General features: G+C 45.1%; 1 protein-coding gene across 2 annotated transcripts; it reads right to left on the bottom strand.

Moving 5' to 3' along the window:
• Positions 1 to 2,503: 2,503 nt before the first annotated feature.
• CA5A (carbonic anhydrase 5A) lies at positions 2,504 to 21,017 on the bottom strand. Of its 2 annotated transcripts, none has more exons than XM_039696453.1 (7): positions 20,723 to 21,017; positions 14,381 to 14,578; positions 10,424 to 10,542; positions 9,371 to 9,466; positions 8,861 to 8,923; positions 7,439 to 7,594; positions 2,504 to 6,536 (listed from the first exon to the last, which is right to left on the bottom strand). In XM_039696453.1, exons 1-7 carry the CDS (start codon positions 20,844 to 20,846, stop codon positions 6,402 to 6,404), a joined length of 891 nt encoding a protein of 296 aa, XP_039552387.1. In that variant the 5' UTR covers positions 20,847 to 21,017; the 3' UTR covers positions 2,504 to 6,401. The 2 variants fall into 2 exon arrangements, with proteins under 2 accessions (XP_039552387.1, XP_039552386.1); XM_039696452.1 differs by lacking the exon at positions 20,723 to 21,017 and adding an exon at positions 15,603 to 15,804.
• Positions 21,018 to 27,684: the final 6,667 nt, after the last annotated feature.

Here is a 27,684-nt window from a genome sequence, read left to right as displayed (position 1 = left end):
CAGTGGTGCCCGAGCTCCAGACCCAAGGCTGGTTCATCCTCCTGGAGCCCCTTCTGAGCACAGTTCAGGCAGGCAGGAGGTGGGCTGGAGGGTTTTCTCCAAGAGAATTCCAGGAAAACGTGAGATGGACATTCTGGGGGGGAAAGGGCACATTTCAGTTACATTTCATTTCCACCACGACCACTTCCAGCCATTCCAGAGTCCCAACCAGCCCAATCCTTGGAGCTCTAGTCCAAACCTGACATCTAGTGGCTGCTCAGGAGCTCAAAAATCTGCTGCTGGCTTTAGGTAAACATCCAAATTGTAGAAGAGAGCAAAACCAGAAATTACCTTGGCACTAAGCACGTTCCTCCAGTTTTCAAGGACAAATGGGATCCTAGAGAGACTCAAAAGACTCTGATAATTAATTAAAAATAAACAACAAAACATTTATCACAGGTTTTCTGTAACCTCAAAAGCCTTTTTTACTTTCCTAGTTTACCATTACAGGCCATTTTTGTTACTGCATTTCATGATTTCTGCCAGGACCATGAAATCAGGACAAGAACCAGATACTTACAACAAATGGGATTATCCCTGTGTCAGCCTTGTTACACCGGGATGCAGCAGACAGGACTGGGATTGAAATTAAGTATTTGCTTCAGGTGTTTCCAGATGAATACTCAAACTCAGTTATATATTTGAGGGAATAAAATCATTTATCAAAGGATTTACTTCTCCAGTGCTCCAGGCCAAGCTCCTCAAGGCCAGTAATGACCTAGAACCAGGATGTCCTGAGCTGGAAGGGACCCACAGGGATCAAGTCCAATTCCTGGCCCCAAGAATCCCACCATGGGCATTTTACACCTGATATGAACCCACACAGACATTTCCATGAGCTCCCACAAGAATGAGACAGAATTATCCTGTTCTAACTCTTCCAAAGGGGAATTGCTCACAGCTGAGGACTGGAAATGCCAGGCTCCAGAGGCCATGGGACAGCAGCCACTGAACTGCCCTGTTCCAAGCCAGCCTCGTGCTTGACTCTATTGCAAATTATTGCATGAGGTTCATTCTGCAACTGTTTTTCCATTTGTATTCCTGAGAAAACAGCAGCCTGGCACTGGGGTGTGTTCCCAGAGCCGATATCTTCAAAGCACCTGCCAATGGCGGTGTTGTTATCAGCCCGGCCCTGAGCATTACCTCTCCTCAGGCCCCCGAGGTCTTCCGCAGGATCTTTGAAGACTATTTGATTATCCAATCAGCTCTCCATGTGCTAACACTCAGAGTTTGGCACATCAAAAAGGAGGAGGGAAGGAAGGATTTGTCAGAAGCACAAACAATGAGCAGGAGCAGGAGCAAATGGGCCATTTGTGAGGAGGGATGGGGATGTTTTGAACCAGTTATTTGGAAAAGCTGCCTTGATCCTGCTGGCATAAATCCCCCATTTCTTCAGCAAACACCTCAGCTGTGCTGATAAAGACCTCAGAGCTGCTTTTCCTGCGTTAATGGAAGCGGTGGCAGCTTCTAGAACCATTAAATGGTCACAAGAGCAGAGCTGGCCTCACTCCTAACCCAGGCCACTCTTTGTCCAGAAGAAAATGGGCTGCCCACCCACCAGCACACTTGGGGAACCTTCTAGAAACATAACTTACAATTATTTTAGGGGGATTCCTTAACCCGGAATGGAATCTCCTGTTTTTCCTATCAAAGGAAACATCTTTGAATTAATCCAGCTAAACAAAACCTGCCTGGGTGACAGCTGGACTCCAAGCGTGGTTCAGCTGTCAGACAAATTAACACTTATTTCACCCAAAGTTCACGGAATCACGGGATGCTTTGGGATGAAGGGACATTAAAGCTCATCCAGTTCCAACCCTGACACCTTCCACTGTCCCAGGGTGCTCCAAGCCCTGTCCAGCCTGGCCTTGGGCACTGCCAGGGATGGAGCAGCCACAGCTGCTCTGGGCACCCTGTGCCAGGGCCTCCCACCCTCACAGGGAACAATTCCTTCCCAACATCTAATCTAAACCCGCTCTCTTAGATCAACTTTTAATTTGTATCAGTAATTTAATCGACTTAAAGGGGTTTTTAGGGTTATTTGACAGCATTTTTGTAGCCACAAGCACCAGCTGAGTCACAGCACACAGCTCAAGGCTCAGTTTCATTTCAAGGAGCTCAGCTGACAGGTCCAGCTGAATGGGCAGTGTCCAGTGAAGGAGTTCAGGAAAGGTCCTGGAAGCCTGGAATGCTGCTGGAGATGGCCTGTGGCATCTGGCTGGCTGTGATCAATCATGGGATACCCATCAGCAGCACAGAGAGCTCTTTGTGCTTTCATTCTAACACAGCTCAGCAGAGTGTTTCAGAGCTTGGAAGTATCACAGAACATCTGACAGCTGATCAGACTCTGCCCTAATGAACTGGGGCATTCCCAAAGAGGAGTTCTAATCTTTTTTGACAGGAAATCTGATTTTTTTTTTTTTTTTTTACTTGAAAAGCTTAATTACACAACGAGATACAGGCATGGGTTTCTCTGTTCCTTTATTGTAGTTGCACACTAATGTAACAGTGTAAAATGCAGCAGCTGAAGGGTTCTATACATCAGGGAAAAACTCAGGGGAAGGGCCTGCATCCCAGGAAAACATAAAGCATTCCCTGTGCCAGGTGTTGTCTGCAGACAGTGATTTCAGTTATGGTCAGGCAGGTAACACACATTAAACACACAACATCATAAAGGCCACAAAAACGAGATGCACAAAGACAAAAAAAAAGCCAAGATGTACCAGGAAATACAAGTTAAAACATCCCAAATTAAGGCATGAGGGGACCCTTCGTCCAAAGCAGAATTCCAGTCCTCTAAAACCCTGTGGAGGTCAAAGCAAACTCCAATTCTGCAGCTTCCAAAGCCAGAGGAGACCCTCCTGTCATCCCTGACAGAAAAGGCAGCACAAAAGTGGCCAGGAACACGTGAAGAGTGAAAGTTCTGGAATGCAGGAACGGGGATCAAGCATTCCAACACCAGAGGAAGTTGTCCCCACCGTGAAGTCACCCAGGACAAGGTGAGAGCAGCATTTCAGAGGAATCCTGAAAGGCAGCTGGCATCAGACCAGCACAGACCTCCAAACCTCCTCCTCCCTTTGCAGGGAGTTGTCCCAGAATCACTCCTGTGACAGTCTTTAATTCCTGGGACTTGCTGCCCCAGGAATGCCTCCCAGGGCAGTATTTACTAATAAAGTGACTCTTATGCAAGAAAAATAGAAATATGTGCTTTGGCCCTTTTGTATTGTGCCACCCAAAAGAGCCCAAAGATTCCTTTTTAACTTGATTGTGCAAAATCAGCTCTAACCCAACAATCAAATCATTTTTTCCACACAGATCTGAGAGAATAAGGCACAAGAATTCTATCCCATCTCTTGATTTAAACACAATTATTTTTCTAAAGTTTACATTCATAAGGTAAATAAAGTCATTGTAACAGGAAAGTTAGAACTGGAAACAAACAAACCAAGCTCTGTGTTCATTTCCAGATGAATTCCAACAGTCTGCCCTGCAGCTGAGCTCCTGCCTGCCTTTAGGAGATGCTAAAACACTACACATAAATGCAGGGCTCAAAGAAGAAACAGCAAAATGTAAAACCCCTGTAAAACTTGTTTTTGTAACCCAGTTTCCAGGTATTTGAAGTGATCAGTGCTGAAATTGGACTGTCTTCATTTTCTGTCAGTAAAAATAGGTGTGATTTGATGGAAATATGGACACAGTTTAACTGCATCACTGGGTAATTCACTGTTCTCTACCAAAGCTTCCATGGCAATACTTGAACAAAGTAAATCTCTGTGAGAACTTCAAATAAATCTCTGTGAGAACTTGAACTGGATCACTGGGAAGGGAATATCCCACATTCCCTCTGATGGATGAAGAGTGGTTCAAAAGGGATTTACACATCCAGGAGGAAAACACGATTGAGAGGAGCAAACCATGGAGAACTCAGTGGCTGTGAGGCTGCTACAGAGTTCCAGAGCAGCTGGAGTTAAACAGTTAAACCCTGGCAGTTCCCTAAAATAATCTGGTTTTTGGGTTTGTTGGGAAAGCTGGATCAACTAGTGATTCTTCTCAATGGATCAGAGAAATCCAAAAACTCAGTTTAAATTACAAAAGCAATTTAAAAACTGAGCATTTACAAAAGCTTTTAAAAAGATCCATTCATAAATGATAAGGAGATTGATGTACCTACATCTCAGTGCTGCTGAGGCAGCTCTGGTTTTAAATAAAAAGCAACATTAAAATGTCTTTGTATTACAATTTTTTTCTATTAATGAGTAGAAAATATCTGAGCTGCTGCCACCTTACTCCAGGGTCCTCCTCAGAAAGTGTCTGCAAGAACAGCACTGAATAAATATCTCAAACTTCATGACAGGATCATAATTATAATATATATTCAGGCAAAAAGTAAAATAATTATTTTTCCTGTTTCCAGAACTGTAGATATTCCTTCCAGCTTTCTTTTGGAATGTTTCATTCTCCAGAAAAATCATCACTGATATGGTTTTGTAGCTAAAAATCTCTGTGATGATGGCAAAGCCTGCAGAGTTCAAATGAGATCATGGAATGAGAAAATCATGGAATGGTTTGGGTGGGAAGGGACGTGAAAGCTCATCCAGCACCACCCCTGCCATGGCAGGGACACCTTCCACAACCCCAGGATCATCCCAGCCCCATCCAAAGGGGAGGGCACAACCAGAATGGAAATGTTCCCCCAGGCAGGGAGGGCTTGGGGGAAGTGCTGAAACCAAAGAGCTCCACTGAATTCCCAACAGGAACAATATCCTGCACTGGGATGGAGGGAGATTTCCTCCCTTTCAGCACCCAGAGCCACTCAATTGAAGCGACCACAAAGCAGGGGACAAAGGCACAACTGTGGCACCAGAACGACAGCCTGAGGTAGAGCTACTGAGGAAGGAAAGGCAGGATCTGGGCACTCAACTGCTTCAACAAGATCATCTCAAACCCTTAAAATCATCAGGGTCACACTGAAAAGTGTTAAGGTGCTTTGAAACTGAATACTTGGACTTCAAAAAAACCAAAGTACCAATTGGAAAGGTCTGGATTTAGCATTGCCAAGCCAGGTCCTGGCTTCACTGAATCCCACCAGGAATCAGAGGGAGGAAAGACACTGGACCCATGGAGATGACACAGGGAGTTCACAGACAGAGCTGCTCCTCATCAGAAATCCGGAGCAGGAATTTAATCTGCTAAATACAGCAGAGCACAAAGGGCCAGAGAGAAAGGTGCCTGAGAGAAAATTAGGTTTGGTAGGATGTGAGAGGTCAGTGATTCCTGGGGCTGCTGGATCACAGCTCCTGGGAAAGGCTCAGAGCTGGCAGCTCTGCTTGGTCCACAAATCAATTCCAACCCCCACTGGACCTTGTTACCACAAGGTACAATAAAAACTAACTGGTCCCCACTGCTCCTGAAGCTGGGTAAGTGTTTTAATAGGAAAATACATCTCAAGGCAAAACTTTGAAGAGAGCACTGGTGTTCTCTGAGTTACTGAAATAAAAGCCCTTTCTCAGTGCTGTGTTTTGTCCACACTCTCCTAGCACTGGTTTGAGGAATTGGTTTGGGTTTTTGCCCTCCTAATCCCACTGGAAGGGTCAGCTGGGCCTTATCTAATCTTGCTTTCCTTTGATGTGATCAGTTTCCTGGGATCAATTGAACATTTTCACCTAATTTGCTGATCTTGCCAGTCTTGAGGTACTGGTGATTTCTCATCTCCTCCCTTCTCCTGATAGATTATTAACACAGAAAACAAAAGCTGCTAAAGCTTCTAGAGTTGTTAAAAGGTTCTAGAAAAAGTCTTCTGGCTCCTGGTATCCTTACAGTGGGCGTTCTGTGGCACCCACATCAAACATGGAATGTACAGCAAACAGAATGGAAAGAGATCCTGGGAGTCATCTTTGTCCTTCTCCTCCCATCCAAGGAGAAAGGAAGAAGGTAATGTCTCTGAGACAAGCTGGTTCCCTTCCAGCTCTCTTCCCAGACATCAAACAATTCCCCAAAAGGACCTGAGCAGTCCTGTACCGATATCAAAGTACTGATATTTTTCTTTTCTTCCCACTTCCTCCTTCTTAACAGTTTTTACCCAGGATTATTAATTCATGCAAGGCACTGAAAGAGCATCTGAAGAAACACAGAACAATTCAAAGAAGGAGCAGGGGACGAGCTCTCCTGCCCTTATTTTTAACTGTCTTAATAACTCCTTCTTGACCCCCTGCCTCAGAACAAGTCAATTCGTTAAGGGTTAATATCACTCATGTCTTAAAAAAAAACCACTAAAAAAGCCCATGGCTTCCCTAGGGACAGCCGAGGAGCACTGGCAGTGGGAGGGCATGGAGAGAAGGGGAAATGCTGGAAATGCTGGCCAGCTAGGGGCTGAGCTGGGGGCGGAAGGACGAGCGCACGGTGCGGTCCATGAGCGGCTGCAGCGGGCGGAAGTTGTCCACCATCCTCCTCTCCTCCTCCCCGTCCGACGTGAACAGCAGCGTCCGGAAGGCCTCCAGCTGGGAACCACAAAGGGCCACTCCAGTCACTGCCCAGGAACCCCCCCACTTTGGGAATTCGTGGCAAAGGACAAGAGGTTCTTCTCGGAGAGGGGGGTAAAAGCAAAGCTTTGTGTTCTGAGGGGTTTTAGCACCCACATTGGTAGAGATTGTCCCGTTATGCACACCAGCATGGAAGGATTATCAGTCACTGCTATCCTCAGGGAAATTAAACCCCAAATGTGGCACACCTGAGAGAGAGATTTCCACCCCAATACTTCATCCAACCTCCATTTACAGCCTCCCTGGCACCCAGAACAGAGGGAAGCCCAACAACCCCCAGGCTGTTCTCTCACTGGTTTATAACTGGGATTAAAATAAAGCAGCAGGAGATCAGCTTTTAATGCTCACAAGGCCATTCCAATGGTAAGTCACTGCTATGAGAGTAAAAAGCCAAGAAAAAATTGGAAAAATTTCAATTTAAAGGAATGCCACAGTGCCTGCAGTTCTCTGTTAACAATCTCCATATCACAAAATCTTCCCTTTTTCCCTTCCCTCTGCAAAAAAGGCTGCATCATGCTAAGGAGAGCAAAATTATGAGAATTCCAATAAGTTCCTAAAACTCCCCAAGTTTTCAAGAGGCAGCTTCCAGAATTGTGTATCAAGGATCAAGATTAAAACTCTTGAGAATAGATAGCAAAGTTGAATAAAGCTGGAAAAACGTCTTGGAGAGGTCTTAGGTCTTTCAGTATTAGTGGCTGCTAATGCCAGGATTCCTCCCCAAATCCTGGGTTGAAAAAGTCACAGATCTCTGAAAACACTGAGAATTTTTGTCTTTTCACAGAGAATTGCTGGTAAACGACTGGTTCTGAGCATCTCTGTGGCAGCAAGAGGTGTGATCTGAAAGGAAAATTGAGATTTACCTGCTCCTCATCCACCTCGATTGGCTTCTTCTTAATGATCCATGTGACTGATTCAGTGAGGGGGGGAGTGGTCAAGGAGCCAGCGTAGGTCCAGTAATCAGGGCAGGAGGGGATCAGGCACGAGGGATCAAAGACATCAAACTCAATCACAGTGTCCTAAACAGCAGGGAAAAAACATGTTTAAGGATGGTGTTTTGACAAAAAACCAACAAAGTTGAAAAAGATCTTGACAGTGAGGTTAAAAGCTGTGTGTTGTGTGTGCATGGGAAATGGGGCATTGGGAATATTAATAATATTATTTTAAATTTATTTCTTTAAATTTTGTGTAAAACTGGGGTTGAGGTGTAAGGGACAGCTGCTGAGCAGACAGAAGTTAAATATTTCTGCTGTCCCCACAAGCCATTAGGAATTCAGTGCAGGAGAAATAAGGAGTGAGAAGGATCAACAGCCTAAGGCTCTGTGGGAGCTGGATGCAACCAGGAAAAAGAGGGAATAAGTGATGAAATAAATTTAGGTAGCTGTGCCAGATCCTTAAAAGACTGCAAATAAAAAGTGTTTTACTTTTCACCATGTGATTTTAGGCAGCAGGAAGAGGACTGAAGTTTTATTTAAATCAAATATTCCCATCTCCAGAATGTTCATTCACACACGTGGGGTATCAGACAGAATATAGGAGCTTCAAAACCCAGGATTTCCCACACAAACATTGCTCCAGGGGGAGTTTAAGGATGTACTGGGATCTTGGATAAATTTCTTTTAAATTCACATGCTGTAAATTATTATATTATCACAATAGATGTACGTTCAGATTTGGGGAGGCCTTCTGGCACTGAACTGACATGTTTGGTGTTTATCTGGCAGAGCTGTCACTGCTGTGATATAAAAACCTGTTTTATTTGGATTTTAAAAACTCCTTCCTGTGAGAAGCAGTGGCACAGCGACTTCAGCTGGATGAGATTAGAAGCTGAAGAGATCGATGTGGTTTTTTGAATGTACTTTCAGGAGGGAACAGGCACGGGAAGGAAGAAATGCTTCTGTCAGACTCAGCGCTCCCTCTCCTGGCAGGAGCCTGCCAGGAACGATCCCATTCCCTCCCGCAGAAAATCCAGTGTTTATAAAAAAGCAAATAACCTCCTCGAAGATCACACAAAAATCAAAAAGCCTTAATCCCACATTAAATAAACACTCACTTCAAGCATGTCCTTGTAAGGGAAACAGTCTCAAGAGCAGCATTTCTTCAAGAGGTTTGGAAAGCTTCAAGTATCCAATTCCTTCTGAAAAATCAGCTTCCCTTCCCACTTCCAAGGTGTCAATCAGCCCCCCCGGTAAAATTTAAGGAAGAAAGTTTTCCTGGGTTTTTTGTGGTTTTTAAAGGGTTCTTCCTGCTGAGTGACAATGGGTGGGACACCTCAGAGCACTGACCTTGTGTCTGACTGCTGGCAGGGCATCCACCAGGGTCTGCAGCCCCTCGTGCCGTGCTCCCAGCTGCAGGGACAGGGAGGGGTTAGAGAATCAATAAGCTGATCAATAATCAATCAGTTCTACCTATCAGCCTTAGTATTTTTTCATAACAACAATCACAGGATATTTAGGGTTGGAAGGAGTTCTGGAGATCATCCAGCCCAAGGTAGAGGCAGCTGGTGGAACACATCCAGGTGGGTTTGGAGTGTCTCCAGACAGGGAGATTCCATATCCTCCCAGGGCAGCTGTTCCACCCTCAACAGAAAGTTCTTCACATTGAGGTGAATTTTTTTTTTTAGTTTCTGGCCATTGCTCCTCATCCTGTCACTGACACCATCCTCTGACACCCCTGGGGAACACTGATATGGATTGATGGGATCCCCTCTCAGCCTTCCCTTAATTACCCTAAATTTGCTTTAACAGAATGCAAACAAAGGCCTCATCAGAGCTGGTCCCACAGAACAAAATTACCTTTAAGAACACTCCAATAACAGCCAGGCCATTCCCTTCCATCACAGCTTCCTCAAAACTCGGGTACTCCACAGCATTCCAGTGCACCAAATGCAGCTGCAAGAGGAGTGAGGGAGAAATCAGCCCCTGCACAGAGCACAGACACCACACCTGACTCCTGATCCTGGCTGCACTTGCTCCTTGGCAGGGTGAGGCACTGCAGGGAGCTCCTCAGAAACCACAGAAATGAGGAACAAAGTGCTCTTGGTGAATAATGGTCCTTCCCTTCCTTTTTTCTCTTTTGCTTTAAACAATAGTTAAGACCCACTGCATTTAAGAGATTTAGTCTGTGGCAGTCTGCCTCCAGGAATGCTGGTCAAAGGCACAGACAAAGCTCACTTTTCCATCTCTTTCCTCTCTTCCCAGGAGGAGCAGAGCACCCTGTCCTCCTGAGGAACATCCTCCTGCACACAACAATCTTCCTCTGCACTGCTGACAGCCAATACTTTGAGAGCTTTGTGTGATAAATGAATACCCCAGCCCAAAAACTTAGTCACAGCCTCCCTGTTAATGAGGATCTTGCCAAGCTGGCAGCAGCACCATGAACACACCAACAGGAGAGAAACTCTCCTTAAAAATAACCCATCATCACTTGACAAATTCTTCTCCTTTGGCAAAGAACTGTGGTCAAAGCTGTCAGAGTTTCACATTTTCACTGACTCCATCCTTTTTATTGACGTTTTCTTCCTTAGCAGTTACTTAAGTATCAAAGTTTTGCTATTTTAGTAACTGTTCATCAGTTGCAAACAGAAAATTAAGTGATGTTTTTTAAGAGTATATGTTTGTTTCTCTGAAAAATTTAGTAAGAATAAACAAAGTGATTTTTCACTTGCAGCAATGGGGCCAATGTCCAGTTTTCAGGCTGTTCTTCTCCAGAAAACACAGTGGAGATTAATTTTTATAGAATAAAACAGCAGATGAGCTGTAGCACTTCAAAATAAACTGCAATTCCTCAATGTGAGAGTTTTCACAGACACCTGAGACATTTACATTGTTGAGGATTTCATCTCATACCTCTGCTGGGTAAAATTTACAGTCAACTGTGTGCTCTGAGCCCCAGTCATTGACAGCTCCCCAGTGGAAGTGGAACTGCTTTAGCCTGTACTGGTTTTCCAAGGGGCCTCCAACGATGACTAGAAAACAAAACAAGACACACATGTTAATAAATATGATTTAGAATTGGCCAGACAAGTAAATCCTTGGAAGAAATTTGCCCCTGAAAAAGTGTCAGGTGGAGTAACTCAAACAGTGCCTCTCTACACTTTGCCATGACCAAGTCACTCAAGCAAACACATTCTGGTTTTCTCTGCACCAAACTGGAGATGAGTGAAGTCTCCTCAGGGGATGTTTTCCCAGCTGACACCAAGTTTGGCACAGTCACAGTGATGAGTGTCACGTTCTCACCCCTCTGTCAGAGCAGGAGTGTCAGGACTGCCTGACCAAGTGACACAGCAGTGACACATCTATTAAATGTATTCAATGCCATCCCTACAAGGATCTGTGAAAAATGCTGACATTTCTCATGACAAGATTTCAAAAAGCAAATATTGCCAGACAAATCAGTGTATGGAATCAAACATTCAAGCCTCCTGCAAACTACAAAAATCCAAACATCTTATTCTGCTCCAGCACAGCTTCCAGGCTGCACAAGCAAAGGTCAGCCAGAAATATGTTTTGTTGTGCCTACAAGCTGTTCAGGAAGGATTTAAACATCCAGTCTGCCACTGGGCAAGTTTCTGAAAGATTTAAGCCCTTTTCATCAATGAGTAAAGGTAAAACTTCAGTCTGCTCTCCTGATTTCAGATCTCCCATCCTTCTGCAAACCCATGAATTAAGTCCATGCCCAGCTCTCTGCTTCCACTCATTCCCTCCTACCTGGACCAAAAGCACCCTGCAAAGTCATCTTGCTAATTATGAAATGAGAACATCCGGTAAATGAGAAACCCTAATTGCTTCCCAAGGGCTAATAACACTTATGGAATCAGGGAACCATTTAGGTTGGAAAAGAGCTTTTCCAAGGGTTCATCCAGCACTAAACTATCAGCATCTGCTGATTTTTATTGAACTGTAGGACATGGGGAAGTTTTACAGCAAACTTTGGTATAAAGCACCTAATCCCAACACTGCTTTTGGAAATAAGTTAATCACTTCCATGCTAAGGAGAAAACAATGAGTGGCATTAAGAGATTTTCTTGGTTGTTCTTTTTTTCTCCTGAAATCCAGCCAGCAGGTTTGAAATCCCACCAGACAGGCCTGTCTGTGAAAAAGGAGTAAATTAAAAGGAGCTGTGCAAAGTGACATTGAATTAATTTCACTCCCTGCTGCTGAGCTCTGGGCATGAATGCAATGCTGACCATCACTGGGAAATCACAATGCCCATCCCTGGCAGTGCCCAAGGCCAGGCTGGACAGGGTTTGGAGCAGCCTGGGGTAGTGGAGGGTGTCCCTGACCATAGCAGTGGTGGAATGGGATCAGCTTTAAGGTCCTTCCCACCCAAACCATGTTTGTGCTGAAGAAGGGGTGGGATAAACATGTGGGTCACACAGCCAAGCCTCTCAGAAGTGAAGTTTCTGTTTTAACACGATCCACTCCTGTGTATGTGATGATGCAAACTCACAAGTGACTACAAATTTGTGTTATTAACACATCCACTTGAATATTTACCTCACAAGTAACTTTAGGCACAGACACACGTATGGAGAGACTCAGGTTCCTGTAGTGGCCACCAGAAAGCGACAGGAAACAAACAGGAACTTCAGTCCCTTGGGAAGCCTTTCTCCTCAAATTACAACCTTGACAATTTCAAAACAAAACTGAAGTTTAAGGGACTCCAACGACAAGAACCACTTCAGGTGTTTCTTGCAGCCCTGGCTCTGTTTCAGCCTCGTTTCTGGTGGCACCACACACAGACAGACCACACGCTGTACATACCTTCCCCTCACCCTCTTCTTCCTCCTGCTCTACCTTCAGCTTTAGCCCAAGTCTTGCAAACCCCATCTCAGGATTCAGGCATTTCTGTCTATCCTGGGTGTCTTTCTCATCTTCTGTTTCCACTGTGGTGCTTTTGTTTGTTCCCAAGCTTTCTCCTCTGGATTTCTATGATTGTTAGACAGAAGCTGGCAGTGAGAAAAACCAGAAATAGCAAGAGTGAAGAGAGAAAGGTGGAGGAGAGAGGCAAGGCACCTGAAAACTGGGGGTTACACAGCAACACCTCACTGTCTGTTGCTCCTGTGTCATTTTGGAGCCCTGTCACTGATTGATTGATGCCATCCTACCCTTCATGGACTTTAATTCATTGAAGGAACATGAGGATGATGAAAAGGTAGCAAATGTTCACAGGGAAAAATTTACCTCAAGGAAAGTCTCACAGACAAAGCAGGTAAGATCTTTCAGAGGTGAGCAACAGTCTCAAAGGCCTGATGATTCCAGCCTTGCCTTTATTGCACAAAAACTGTGCCTGTGCAATTAAATATTGCATATTTCTGAACCCCCTACAGGCAGTTCCCCTTTCCACCAAACACTTTTCAGGATCTTATCCTCAACAGATAGTGGGGTGTGGCTTATAAAGCAAGAGGCTGTTTAATGAAAAGCAAAGCCAATCTAAAGTTAGTAAATTAAAATCACTGATGAGGTAACAAATGATGTCTGTCCCCTAACCCAACCTCACTGAAAAAAACAGCACTTCATGATATCAGTGCTTAAATGAGCAAGGGCAAGGATATTCCCTATTCCAAACGGATAATTCCCTCTTGGAAATGACATTCCAAGTGAACAGCTAGAAACAAGAAAAAAAAACAACGAGTCCCAAACATCACACAAGCTCCATGCATTCCACCACCGTTTTTTTGCTGCAGTGTTTTATCAGCCTCTTTCCAAACACAAACCACAAATGTTGGTGTTGTGAAGACAAAGTGTTTGTTTGTGTGCTGGAGGCTCCCTCCCCAAGGGCATTGCTAAATCCCTCAGGAAGCTGGAGGAGCTCTCATGGTGAGCAGCCATTTAAACATAAATTACTCCAATCCAACAGGTTCAAACTTGCTCAGGGTCCTTCAGTTTTTCCCTGCAGGATAAGCTGAGCAATCCTGTGCTTCACAACAGCTCTGACCAATTGCTACCAGCCCACCCACCCTTATGAAATACCTTCATATTCTGCAATAGGCTTTGGTAAAAGCAGCTTTTAGAAGGAACAGTGGACAGAAAATCTGGGATTTGGGAGCAATATCTTGATTTTAAGTCAATTTTTTTACTCTATTGAGCCTTTAAAATGGTTGAGCATCTCTGAGGTTGAGCAGCTCAGGTCAGAGGCGGATTTGGGAGCAATATCTTGATTTTAAGTCAATTTTTTTACTCTATTGAGCCTTTAAAAAGGTTGAGCAGCTCAGGTCAGAGGTTTGCTCATACGAAATTGCTGGAATGCATGGTTGGATTTTCCACGCACTCCTGCTTCCCCTAAAACAACAGGGACACACACACCTGCTCCCCAGGGCAGAGCTCAGTGTTATTTCATTCCCTAAAACCCCACGGAGATAAGCCCGTGTGCTTTCCAATTTGGCTGCTGATTATTTCAAGTGCAGTAAATATCTTTATTAACACCACAAAAGATAAGTGGCAGATTACTTCAATAAAGAACAGTGAGGGAATCAGGTTTCAAATTGAGTAGGTACACATAGAAATGACTGAAGATTGACTCGTGTGGGTGAAGTTTATTACAAAACCTACAACAGGGCACTGAGGCTTGTGAAAGGAGTTTCAACATACAGCAGGGGATTTGTGCACAATGCCCATGGTAATAAAAACACTGTAAATGTGAAGTCTGTATGGAATTTCTTCATCGTGATTCCACTTTAAACCCAGCATTTTTACTGTACTTTCATTTTCAACATCAGGTCTTGCATCACACAAGTATTTCTCCTCTCTTAGCATTAACGAGACATTAAACAGATTCTTTTTCTTCCCTGAGTTTTTACTTACTTGATCTATCAGTAGAATCATCAAACTCCACCAGGAAGGAGTAGCCATTGTTCCAGATGTGAAGACAGGTGGTGGGGTCGTAGCTGATTTTCAGAGGCTTCAGGAAGGGATCATAAACACTGTCCCTCCACTGGATGTTGATGGGAGACTGGCGGGTGCCTCCGGGAATTGTCAGCGGGCTCTGCCACAGCGGATGCACTGCAAGATGAGGGGCAGAGTCAGGCTGATGCAGGATACAGAACTTTCTGGCAAGGGAAGGTGCTGTGTCACCAAAGGCTAATTCGAGTCAGCTGGTGCCCAGGAAAGCAAAAGAAAAATAAAACATTCCAGCTGCATGACTCAAAGCCACACAGGGAAGCGCAGTAATTTGACTTAGAACCATGTCAGTACCTTCTGCCTTTGCAGAATGCTCTGCAAAGAAATTCTTCCCTTATTTCCCAGAGAGAATGTTTTCCTATTATTGCCAGATTTTAAGGCAGCTTTGTTTGACAGCTTTCTTTACACACCAGTACCATCAGCTGAGCTGAGAGCACTCCAAACACGGGATAATTCCCACTGGGAAGCAAAACTTTCTCTAGAAGAACACACAAGCACAGGGGTTACTCCACAAAGAGCTCCTGCACAGGAGCTGACCCCAACCACACCGATCCTGACCAAACTGCTTCGTGCACACGGCTCCTGCTGATCCCACACCTGTCAAACCCGAACCCAGCAATTTTGGGGTGGCTTGGGTCCCTCAAACTGGCACAAGCAGGACAGGTACATGAATGGTTTCCACAGGACATTATCCTGCATAAAACCAGAACTGCTGCCTGTGTTCACCCTGTGACCCGCACACAGTGCCTCTGCCGAACCCCAAATCGTGACGCTTCGAGCACCACTCTACAGGCTACTTCATTAAATACCACTGCTCAGGGTCTTTTAAATGAGCAATTGAAAGGAAATTAAACCTTCAAATCGCTCACACGAGGGGTGGCCGAAAAACTTCCCTCCCGCCCCGGTTTCCCTCAGTGAGGCGCAAACCGCGGAGCTCCTAAGGTCAACTCAGGCAAAGGCGGCGCAAAAACACTCCCTTTGTTTAAAACACTGTCACTTCCTGAAGTTTCAGCCGGGGACAAAGCCAGGCAGAGCTCGGCGTCCCCTTCCCACACAGAGCTGGGCAGCGCGGGGCGCCGGCAGCGATGGCGGGCGGGCAGGGGGGCTGAGGGAGAGCGGCACTCACGGGCGTCTCGCAGGCGGTAGGAGCAGCAGGCGCCGAGGCTGCACCGCCGTGAGGAGGAGGAGGACGAGGAGGACGAGACGGCGGCCGCCCAAGCGCGGCGGAGCAGCGGCAGCATCGCGGCGGAGATCGCGGAGCCGCCGCCCGGCCCGGCCCGGCGCGGCCCCTTCCGGCACGGCCTCCCCGCCATGGCCCGGGGGCGGGCTGGGCCTGCCCTCGGTGGCTGCTCCTGCTGTGACAGCCCCCGGGGCAGCTCCATGCCGGGTGGGGATGGGCATTTCTCGTGCTCAGGGTGGTCCCCGTGGCCCTGTCAACAGCGCGGCCCCTCACAGCGAGCGCGGCCCTTCACAGCAAAAGGGATTCCTTCGCACCGAGAACATCCCCTCAAAAGAGCATTGCCTCACCCAAAAAATGTCCCCTCACACCAAAATAGTGTTTGCTGCCTCACAGCGAAGCGATTCTCCTTTATCAAGTGCTTTCCCTCGCAGAGTATTTATTCCCTCACATCAAAAGGGATTCCTTCGCACCGAGAACATCCCCTCAAAAAGAGTATCGCCTCACCCAAAAAAAGTGTCCCCTCACACCAAAATAGTGTTTACTCCCTCACGCCAAAGCGATTCTCCTTTATCAAGTGCTTTCCCTCGCAGAGTATTTATTCCCTCACATCAAAAGTGATTATTTCGCATCGAGTACATCCCCTCACACCCGATGAGCATCACCTCACCCCAAAAAGCATTCCCTCACATCAAAAGCTGTAGCTATGATATTTTATGAAAAATCCTCTGCTAGGATTTTTCCTATCCTGTGGACCTGAGAGCCTCAGGAAAGAAATGCAACAGGTGCATCTTCCATTAGTCCATGTAGATTGTTTTCAATTAGTGACCGATCACAGCCACGTGTACCAAGGCTGTGAGCAGTCACAGGATTTTGTTATGCATTCTATTCTATTCTAGTTCTTTGTAGCCTTCTGATCTTTCTTCTCTCTCTGTTCTTTTAGTATAGTTTTAATATAGTATTTTCATATAATATATAACATACTAAATCAGCCTTCTGAGGAAAATAGAGTCAAGCCTCGTGTCCTCACACATGGATGGTCCACCTCAACAAAAAGCACCTCCCCTCACACCAAAAGAATATTTATTCCCTCACACCAAAGTGTTTCTCCTCACACCGAGTGCATCCCTAACGCCAAAAAAAGTGTTTATTCCCTCACACCAAAAAATTGCACAGAGGTGAGTGGCCCTGGCAGAGCAGGGTCCCCTCTCCAAGCCACACTTGGAAAAGTTATGAAAAGTTAATATTTACATTTACTTTTTTTGGCTGTCAGAAAGGCAAGAGGCCAAAACAGTCCCACCTTGGATGGTGAAAGGGTCAACTCAACTGAACTCAGTATTCACCTGACACCGCCTGAGGCAGAGAAATATCAATGAAACTGGCTAAAACCTTCATCACTCCTTCTGTTCCAGCTGCCAGTAAAGCAAAGAGTAAACTTGGCAAAAAATAAAATTAAAGAAAAAAAAAAAAAAGAAAGCCAGTAGAAACCTGAAAGCATCAGTGAAAGAGATAAAGCAAGAATTCTAATTTTTCCCAGTTCTCTTGGGCAGCCAGGAGCAGAACACCACCCTCCTGACCTTCATCTTGCTGTATGATCTTAAAATAATTTTGAAAATCTCCATTTCTTTTTTGGGGATTTTTTAAAATCTTTGACTTTTGAATTTTCACAAGAAACCCGATGTAACATTGAGAATGTTTTACTGAAATGAAGACAGGACCAGATACTCAACCAGAGTCAACCAAGAAGTGTTTGCCCTGTTTTACCAACATTGCATAAGAAGTTTCCATTGCATTCACAGTATAACATGTTTAAAGTACTGAGTTGAGTAAGAGCAGGTTGAAATCTGACCAACAATTTGCTTTGAGTGGCTGCATGACCACAAACAGATCATCAGGAGATGTACAAACAGCTTGTGATGTCAGGATGTTAAACTTGGTTTAAATCTCATTTTACTTCCTTCCTGCAGAATCTTTTTTTTGCAGCAAAACTGCAAGCAAATGAATTTTTGGTTCGACTTCCAATGTTTTTTAGGGTGGCTAATTTACTATTCTCAACAGAATGCTTCCTGTGGCTTAAAAAGATGGATAATCAATGAGATTGAAAAGACCTCATGAACATCATGATCCAGTCAGGCTTAATCACCGTTTAACAGCCTATTGATCATGGTTAGGCAACTCTAGGCAGCTCCTGGTCATCCGGCCAGCCCAGATGAGCTTCAGGTGTTTTAGATTCAGCATAAACAAGAGATACTGGGGCTTATTCTCATCTACCAACAAACTGCTGTCATCCCTCCACCATTCTGCCTCTTTTCATTCCCTCCATTCTCCCTCTTTTCATTCATCCAGGATGTGTCCTCTAAATACAACTGATAACCTTGGGCAGCTCAGAAATTACATCTACACCTGGTTGTGTAATTATAGAAAAATCACAGAAAATTACAACCATCCCTTTTCTGTGTATTGAAGCAGATGAAATAAAAAGCCTCAAATTCCACTGCTTTGCATTGTGCCACCATCGAGACAACCCAACTTCATGAAGCTTTTTGGTGGTTTGATCCTGCAAAATTTGAAAAATTTAGAGTTGTTCACTAAGCTGAACAGCACAAGTCACTTCTTGTGGGCTGAACTGCACAACAAAAAGGAAGTTTACAGTACACTCTCAGAAATGATGGGCTGATGAGGTACAAAACTAAAGAGAAATAACTTAGACCTGCAACACTTTTATTTCCCTCCTGTATCACTGACAGAATTTCCATCCAGTTTTTTACATGCACATGCTACTTCTTCCTGAGCAGGAAGTTCAGTAAAAGTTCAGGGTGGGGGGACCAAGATCCAGATGAAAATAAAAGTTTTTATCTTTGAAAAGAAAAATACCTGCTGAATCAAGTGCTTTGATTTCCTTACAAATGAGATAAACCAGGACAGTCAGTGCAGTGGGAAGAGCTGAGAAACCCCACCCAAGGAAGGAAATAAAGCCCTGTTTGTCATAGCAACACTTTCTGAACAAGAAAATACAATATACACATTGCTGAAACTCAGTAAAGAGCCATTTTAAACTTGAAAGGATCACAGTTCTGCTTCAGCCACTGGGACCAAATATTGCAGAGGAAATCCAAGATAGGCTGATTTCCTTGAAGCTTTTTTGGTCTGAATCAAGATTTTGGAGGATAACAGCGCTGCTTGGCTCAGGCCCATCGTGACAAGGTGCTGAAAGTTCTGCTGAATTGATGTCAGATGGGGGCTGTGATTTAGGCCAGTTTATTGATAAACAGCCCAGAGCTTTTTATCAAACAGATGTAGCTGACAGGGTGCTCCCAGCTCGACAGGGGAGCGCAGCAGATTGGGAAATGCTGAGTTTTCCTCTGCCTCCACAGTGTTTGGCTGAGATAGGAGCCTGGCTGAGGAGGCAGTGGCTGAGCCCAGATAAGGGGGAGGTAATTCCAGCTGGCAAGGTAAAGCAAACAGAGGCTTTATCTGCTCCTGTATAAAAAACACGTGCTGAAATTATGCATGCAGGCTTAGGAACTCGGCATGGAAAGGGCTTGGAAGAAAACTCCTGGACAATTTGGGGAGGCAGTGCAGTTATATGTGCAGGCCTGGAGATGGCATACCTGGATTGTGTGGCTCTGCTGGACTTGTACAATTATTTGGGGGAAAAAAACCCAAAACTTGAATGATTCTGCTTTGCTCTTTTAGAAGTAGTTACAAGAAAAGAAGGAAAAATTCATTTCAGACGTGCTCTGCTAATAATTACTAAATTAGGCATAAAAATCCCCATGGACAGCATTTCCAGCAATTATACTAAAAAATTAATGTCCGAATCCTCCACCTCCATGTGTCATTACAAGATACCTGAGAGCTTGGCACAGACACTCCCTGGTCCTCCACACCACTGGGAATTTTGACATCCGTGCCAAATTCTCCCCAGTGTTTCTACAGTGAAGTGCAGGAAAAGCCCTTTTCCTTGCGGGGTCACAAGGGCAATCCAAAAGCTGCAGAAACTGTCATCCTTTGAGTTGTTTAAACCTGCTGTGAGTAACTATGGAGTAACCCCTAGGCTGCCTCACTCAGAGCTCCTGTCCACTCCCTGCCTGCCAAAACCAGCCACTCCAAAGACAGGGATTTCCCAAATCAGTTTGTTTTGGCATTTCCTGCACGAATGGCACAGAGGAGAGAAAGGCTGAAGGAGTAAACAGTACCTAGCTCAAATTGAAAAGAGGAATGTGAATAAAAATAACTACCAGTTGTGGCTCATTCAGTGCTTGGATGGAACAAACAGTCTGATTTCTCCTTGGAATGGGATCCCCTCTTGCCCTGGGTAACCATGAAATGTTCTAGGAGGAACCCAGCTCTGTTCTTTGTCAGAAGTTATTACACTGAACAAATTTACAGAGAAAAAAAAAAAGAAACAAATGGTTTTTCTAGTTATAAGAAATTACTCTTTGCTATTCTCCAGCTGACATTATCTCCACAGCAGTAAGCAGACACAATCTCTGGCTGGCCCCATATTATCTGAAAGCAAGTTAATCAGTATTTTAAATAACTAAATCCTTAACATCCTCCAGGAGTGCCTTGCACTTCAAAGTGATTTATTGGAGGGCTGTACAGCACATTTGCAGGGGTTTGTGGCTTGTTCTAGGCCTCATTTTCCAAATCAAACATTGCAGTGGCAATGAAATTCCGAGTAAGAATCAATTTGTGCTAAATGTGTTTTGAATTATGCTCATGAACGGTTTTCATTGAAAGCAGCCAAGCCTTCCCAAATAATGATTGCTTTTTGTCACAGGTTGGAGTCACAAAAATCCCAGTCACAAAAATCCCAGTCACAAAAATCCAGTGGCCAGTGCTGCTGACAGCAGAAATAAAGAACAAGGTGGAACTCTGAAATTCCACAAAGTATTTTCACTTCTTTCATTCTATCCACTCTTTCTCCTTCAACCTTTCAGTCACATTCCCAAATCCCCTTTTTAATTCGCTAACAAATAAGACCAACACTCCACCCCAGCACCTCTCTTCCCAGCCCAGCGTCTCCCGTTTTTCTCGGCTTTGGAGGAGATGCAGTGACTTACAGGCAGCGTTCCTGGTGTTTTTGCGGGAGCAGGCAGCCAGGCTGCAGGGCCGTGCTGGCACAGCCCGGAGGGTTTTCAGCAGCTCGCAGAGACGCCCCAGGGCTGGCACCTTCCCCGCGCTCATCGCTGCCAGGGCACTGCAAACCTTCACTGCTGCCCCAGCAGAGCCTCCCGCAACCTAACAGCCCATCAGCATCCCAGAGAACCAAACCCACATGGATGCAGAGCTCCGCTGATGGTGCCCAGGCTTCTTTATAAATAATTTTGAGAGCACCCTTTGCTGGGTAAGAGGTGGAGCCGGCCCAGGAGTTAATTTTCAACTTGTCCCTGCACTGTCTTCTCCATTGGCTCTCCGTTCTCTCCAGAGGCTGGCTAGTTGATGATTATTCCACATGTGCTTCCCAGAGGTGTTTTTCCCCCCTCATCTGGTTCCAAGAACAAAAAAAAGGATTGCAGAAAACTCCTCTTTGGTATGCAAGGAGAAAATTCTTATCACTCCTCGGTGTATACACGCTGTGAATTTGAATGGTTCTGTATTTGAATACTGATAGCCAAGAGATGCTGTCAGGAGCAGCTGAAATGCCCCGAGCTGGTGCTCAGACTGAAGAATTCCCAAAATCCAGCAGCTATGCAAGGCTGGGCCCAGGAAAGGAAACGTTTTAGCTCTGAGCACCTGCTACAGCAGCATTGCAGCCTCCAGGTGAGGAGCTGCAGAACGAGGGATGCCAACGACAAGTTTTGTTACAAAAACATCCCCTGATTTGGTATAGACTGAAAAGAGTAACATAAGGACCCACAATTACTCCTCTGCTCATACTTGAGCCCAGCTGAAATTTTTGTTTGGGAGAGGACAGAGGGAGATATTTTCCTGACCCATATTTCTCAGGGATAAGAACAAGAATGTTACTCTCTTGCTGTTTCCAGGGGCTTTCCAGTAACTTTGTTACCTTATGTGAAAATCCTCCCTGGAAATCCCACACTTTGATTTTCTTTGGGATGTTTGCTCTTCCTCCGACTGGAAAAACTCCACACCAATAGCACAAACACCTCCAAGTCAGAGCTGCATTTTTCAGGCCAAGCACAGAAACAGAGGAAAGGAGTTGTTCCCATAAAATTTTCCCAATATTTCAGATTATTACCAGACAAATAGGAATGAAGATGAGGAGCCATTGAAGAGGGAATTATCCCTTCCAAGGACAGGGAGGCAAGGAGAACCCAGCACAGTAAAGGGTCCCCCAGCAGTCCCAACCCCTGTGAGTGACAAAGTGACAAATCAGAGCCAAGGTCCAGCCCAGGAAGGAGCAAAAGGAGACAGCAGCAAAGCCAAGCAGCAAAAAATATCCCAATTCCTTCCCAGAGACAGAAATAAAGACAAACCTGAAGCCAAGAGCCCCAGCGCTGAGGCTTAAATGGGCTCCTGGCCCATTGTGGTGGGTGGAGGCTGCAGGTGAGGATTATGGAGGTCATTAAAACTTAATTTAAAAATCCCTCAGGCTCACGACAAAATTCACACAACCCACGTGATTCTTTTTTTCATTGAATACCTGAATGGGTATACTTCAAAAACTCCAGAATCCACCAATGACAGAGCAAGAAGTGATAATGCTAACAGCATTAACATTCTGCAATTAATCCCTCCTCTTTTCCTAATTCATAAACTAAGAAAATTAACCTGTGAAATATTTTTCAGTGGCTTTGATTTGTGTTCTGTTCTGTTCTGGTTTATTTCTTTATTTATTTTTAACAAGCTATTGTTTTGAATTAGAAACTTTTTGGTGATATTTTCATGAAACATCTGCCTGCCTGCCATCTCTTTATCACACGGTGTCAGGGCAGGGCTCAGGCTCAGGGAATCCTCTTTGGTAGCCTGAAGTGGCCAGCTGAGCTGTGCTATTTATTATTCCAACCCCTCCTGTTTAGCAGAGTCTTCCTTCCTGCTTGTCATTTATTCCCTGAGCTGCCAGCACTGCCTGTATTGTCAGCTCTGAGTTCTGCCCAAAGAACTGAAACATCAATGTTCTCCATCACTGGGTAATGTGGCTGAGGAGTGTGACTGCACACAATGGAAACAGGCTTCTTTTTCCTCACAGAAATGAAACAAGTGAAAGTTTAGAATTTTCTTGCTGTCACCCATCTGACTTTTGCTGTCAGTGCCTGCAGACTGAGCAGAGAGGATCAAGAACTGGGATTTTTTACTAGAGCATTGTTAGTACTTAGTTGTTTTTCTATCACCATTGTTCATATAAATTGTGTTACTTGCAGAGGGAAAATCACCTCCTCACTGCAGTGTGTCCAAGGAATCTGATCCCCAGGCATCCTCCTTGGAAGGGTGTCCCTGCCCTAGTGTTGTACTCAAACCCAGTAATTCAGCAAAAAATACAGTGTTACAGATTTGCTGTAATTAGATATTGTGGAAGTGATTTAATAATGAACATTTTCCTCACCTAATTATTGTCTAATTGGCAGGACACTCAGTCAAGTTGTGGGAAGCTGCCTGGGAACTTTGCTGCTGAGGAGTGGAAACCTCTGTGGAGAGACTAAAAATGTCACTTAGTGCAGGTTCCCCACAGGAGCCAGGCCATCCCTGTGTGCCCCTCATTTCCCTGAGGATTGGCTCACGCTTCCCATGGCAGATTTTACTTGAGGAAAGCTTTTTTTTGATGTCTGCATTTTGCTGGGACACTGAGCTGAGCTCAGAGGCCTGGGAATCACCTCTAATTGTTCATTCTCTCTCTTGCATTGGAGTCCCCAAACAGGACAGAACATTCCAGATTTGTGAGTGCTGAGCAGGAGGAATTCCTGAGAAGTGCTGGGAAGTTCTGTCTGATACAGCCCATGGACCTTCATCCCTGCCAGGGAGCACTCCAGGATCTACTGGAGAACACCTGGAATGGGAGAAAAACTGTCTCCAGAGCTTTGCAGTGCCCAGGCTGTAGGGAAATGCAGGATTTCACCATCCCAAGGGCTGGAATTTGCCTGTGGATGAGGTTCTGGCTGACCTGGGCTGCCCCTCAGAGCAGCCCTGCCCTCCTGCCTCTGCCACGTGGAGCTGTGTGGAAACCTGCTCAGGGACGTTCTGCCACCCTGGCCACAGCTGGACATCTCCACTCAGTTTATTTTACCTCTCACACCTGAAATGTTGGAGTTATAAATAATTTTGGATGTGTCGAAATGGATGCATGTCCAGAATGAGGAGATGGTGAAATTCTGCTTAGAGTCACAGAAGGATAAAGTCCTCTAAAACCTGTAGGTGGAGTGAATCCCCTTCAAGCTTTGATAATCCCCCAAAAATACTGAAATGATAACGGTACCTGACCAAATAAATATGGTCTGGGGCAAACCTGAGCAGAGCTGGGCAAACTGGGCAAATCTCAGCTGGGGAGGGGAGGTAAAAGGGCAGAGAAGAAGAGAGATCTCCTTCTGAATTCTTCCTCTTCTTCTCTTCTCTCACAGGATCTGTGAGAGATCCTGGAAGATCCCAGCCAGGCAAAGTGTAAACACAGGGGCACATTTCTTGAAGGGAAGGAGCCTCCCATCATTTGTTTTTTGGTTGTTTTTTTTTTTCAGGATGTGTCCAGGGAGATGGAGGAGTCTGTAAATAAATAAGAGAACATCGAGGCTGTGTCTGACCCCTCTCACTTTGTTCCTCAGACTGGCAGAAGTGACCCTGCAGGACCATGGACTTTGACCAGGTGGCAAAACGTGTCACAATGCTTCTCTCTCTGCTGAGGGGATTCAGGGCCTTTTCCTCCATCCCTGTTCATGAAAACCAGGAGTATTTTCATTGAATAAATGGAGTTTACTCAGCAGAAACCAGAATGAGATCAGAGTATTGATACAGAGGCAGCTGAAGTAGGTCCAGGAGCAAAACCCACTTGATGCTGCCCTGTTTTCTGTTACAAACCACAGAACAGTTCTGAGGGGATTGAAAATGGATGTGGCATCTGAAAATTAAATTATGAGCTTCTTCTCATATGCTGCTACAGCACATGTACAAATAATATCAGTATTCTCTTGACTGAAGAGGTATTTTATGTAATTTTTCCTTAAGCATTACAGTCACAATATAGGACAGGCTGTGTTCATAAGGCTGAGGCTGGTTTATTTTTTATTAACTTTATACTTACAAGAGATATTATAGAGAAAATGAATAAACCCAAACAGAAAAAAAATAATAAACAGGGGAGCTTCAAGTACTCTTTTTACTTCGATGTAATTGGGGATTTTATCCTTAGGAAACAAAATTATTCTTCCAGCAAATACTCTGGAGTGACTTCTGTGCCCTGCTCACATCTTCCCCATCCCTTTTTCCCGTGTCCTCATGCTCAGCACTGAGGATAATTATGGATGTCTGTCACATGTTTAAACAAAAGCTTTGTTTGGCAACCTTTCTTTTTCTGCTGCAGCTGCAAAATTGTGTGCACAGTGTGTTAATTTTTTACCTTTGATGCTTTGGGAAGGGTTTTTTTCCCCTAATGAAAAAAAAAAGGAAACCAATGAATGAGATCCCAATCTCTCCTGATCCGCACAAAACATGTGAAGGCAGCAACTTCCTTAGAAAACAGTAGTAAATGAATGCTGAGACCACGGTGAAATAAGCTGGATACTTCCTGGAAGCAAATTACTCCTCATAACATGGCAAAGCACAGACATGAAATGCAAGAGACCGAAAAAAAAAGCATGAAAATGTGAGGAAATAAGACAACAAAGAAATCCCTTGTTTTATTTGGGACAGCAGACTAACAGGGCAACAGGGGGTATTTTCTCCTGTAAAATTAAAAAAAAATAAATTATGTATTAGCAGCCTGAAGTTCTCAGTTGCTTTTATATGAGGACAGGAAATTAAGAATGGATTTGATGTAGGCACTTGAGCAAATTATCATGGCTTAAATCAGAATAAACCTTCCAGTGGATCAAGTTCTTCTTGGCATTTGCTCATAGGCAGACTTATCCCAGGGTGAAGTGAAGCCCTCATTCACTGAATGGGGATTACACTGAATTTCTTTCAGTTATTGCAGAAATAGTCCTGGGAGCTCCGTTTGGGCAGCAGCTGAGGCTCAGGAGACTGTGAAGGACAGGAAGCAATTACCCTTTGGTCAGACACTCATTGGTACTGGGAATGAAGGACTAAAAAGCCAAATCTGGCCCTTCAGATTTAGCAGAAAGATCCTTTTCCTCCTGCTGCTTCCCAGTGTTTCCAGTCAGACTTTGTGCTGCATGAAGTGTTTGTCATTTCTGGCTGTGCAGTCTCAAGGAAACACAGGGTAAACCAGGATAAAGGAGACTTTCTATGATTCATTGGTGCCATCCATAATTTTAAAAAGAAATACCCCCTGGTTTGGAAAAAAATCCAAACTCATTTCTCAGGTAAAGAGGGAAAAACTCTTCCAAGGGATGAGGTAATTGTGGATTCTCAGCTGCTGGATCAGGGTGGACTGGCAGGAGGAGGTGCTGCAGCCTCCCTTGGGATAAATTGTTTTATTTGTTTATTCTGCTGTTATCTCTGATCATAGCCGCAGACATCAGCTGGATCCTGCCAGTATTTCCTGCCGTTAATTTGAGCTAAATTAACTTTGGGTAAATACCATAACTGGTTTATGACAAGGAAAGATTTATGTTTGTGTTGGGAAACGATTCATGGCTCTCCAGAGGAGAAACACCTCACACCTCCAGCAAACAGGAGTTAATAATCTTTGGGATAGCAATATTATGAAAATATGGGAAAACAGGGCAGCTTTTACATCGGGCTGGTTTAGGATGGCAAAAGCTTTTACCAGCAGCTGGAACATGAATATTTGTATCCCTGTTTTTCCAGCTGGGACCTGCAATTGCTTGAGTCCAGCAGAAACTCTTTAGCAAAACCTTTGCAGGGCAAATCGGTGCAGCAAAGCGTGAAATGATCCGGTGTGAAAAGTCAGATTCTAAGTAGTTTAACCTTTGAACTGCCTAATCTGCTTGTGAAGGGGGAGAACGTGGTAAATAAATCAACAGGCTCAGCTGAGCACTGCCAAAGCTGCACGAGGGAGCAATTTCCCAGCACACCAGGCCTGCAGGTGTCTGGAGAACCACTTACAGCTGAGCCACAGTGGATTCAGCTGTGGGACATGGACTGGAGAGCCCCACCAGGCATCTTATTTAGGAATTTTTATTTGTCTTATTTAAGGAATGTTTTAATGCAGAAAGTCGCTGCTGGCTGTGGTGAAGCTGAAAAGTGAAGTGTGGTTGGTCTTTATTGGGCAACACTGTGCTATATAAAGACATAAAACCGTCAAATCTTTGTCCTCTTTCAGAGCCATTTGCGTACGCTTCCTCCGTGCTTCTTTTTTGGGGCTTTTTGCATATTTTTATCATCCCCAGAAGGTTCACGGCGCGTTCCCCACCTTCGCCCAGCCCTGCTGTTCTCATGGCACACACAGGAGTGACAGAGGAGCGAGGCTGATGAGCCAATTTAGCAAATTCCCACTTCTGCCTGCTGCTCAGCGTGCTCTGGGCACCGTGACATTTCTGTCCTGAGCACCACGGTGACATCCAGCTCACATTTCTGTCCTGAGCACCACGGTGACATGCAGCTCATCCCAGCTCTGTGCCCAGGAGCTGTTGGAGCGGGAGGAATCTGATGGAAGGAGTAGATGATATGAAAGGTGTGAATGAATTTGGAGGTGCAGATTCCTGTTTAATGTGCCAGCTCTGCTGGGCGAGTTCTCTGGGCTGGGGACAAGGTGGGGATGGGTCATAGCTGGGACTCCGTGATCCCGGGGCTCTTTCCCACCCTCAGTGCTCCTGTGATTCCGTGATTCCCTGACTACACTTCCCGGCACGCCCCGCGCCACCCGCGCGTACTACAGGTCCCGGCGTGCTCCTGCGGGGGCGCGCGCGCTGCCCTCTGGGACTCGTAGTCCGCTCCCCGCTTGCGGCGCCTCGGCGGGGAAGGGCGGGGGCGCGGCGCGCGCGCGGGCGCGGCG

Source organism: Passer montanus, unplaced genomic scaffold (genome assembly GCF_014805655.1).
Source record: "Passer montanus isolate IOZ18808 unplaced genomic scaffold, ASM1480565v1 scaffold98, whole genome shotgun sequence".
Taxonomy (NCBI): domain Eukaryota; kingdom Metazoa; phylum Chordata; class Aves; order Passeriformes; family Passeridae; genus Passer; species Passer montanus.
The sequence above is the reverse complement of the archived record's forward strand: the minus strand, read 5'-3'. Positions and strand labels throughout refer to the sequence as shown.

Bases quoted from the DNA above. Each gene is read 5' to 3' on its own strand.
- CA5A (XM_039696452.1), bottom strand. From the start codon at position 15,789: ATGGCGGGGAGGCCGTGCCGGAAGGGGCCGCGCCGGGCCGGGCCGGGC. The intron at 9,467-10,423 runs GTATGAGATGAA...CTCCTCTTGCAG, and splicing joins GTAAATTTTACCCAGCAGAG to CTGCATTTGGTGCACTGGAA. The intron at 7,595-8,860 runs GTCAGTGCTCTG...CCTGCTGTTTAG, and splicing joins TGCCAGCAGTCAGACACAAG to GACACTGTGATTGAGTTTGA.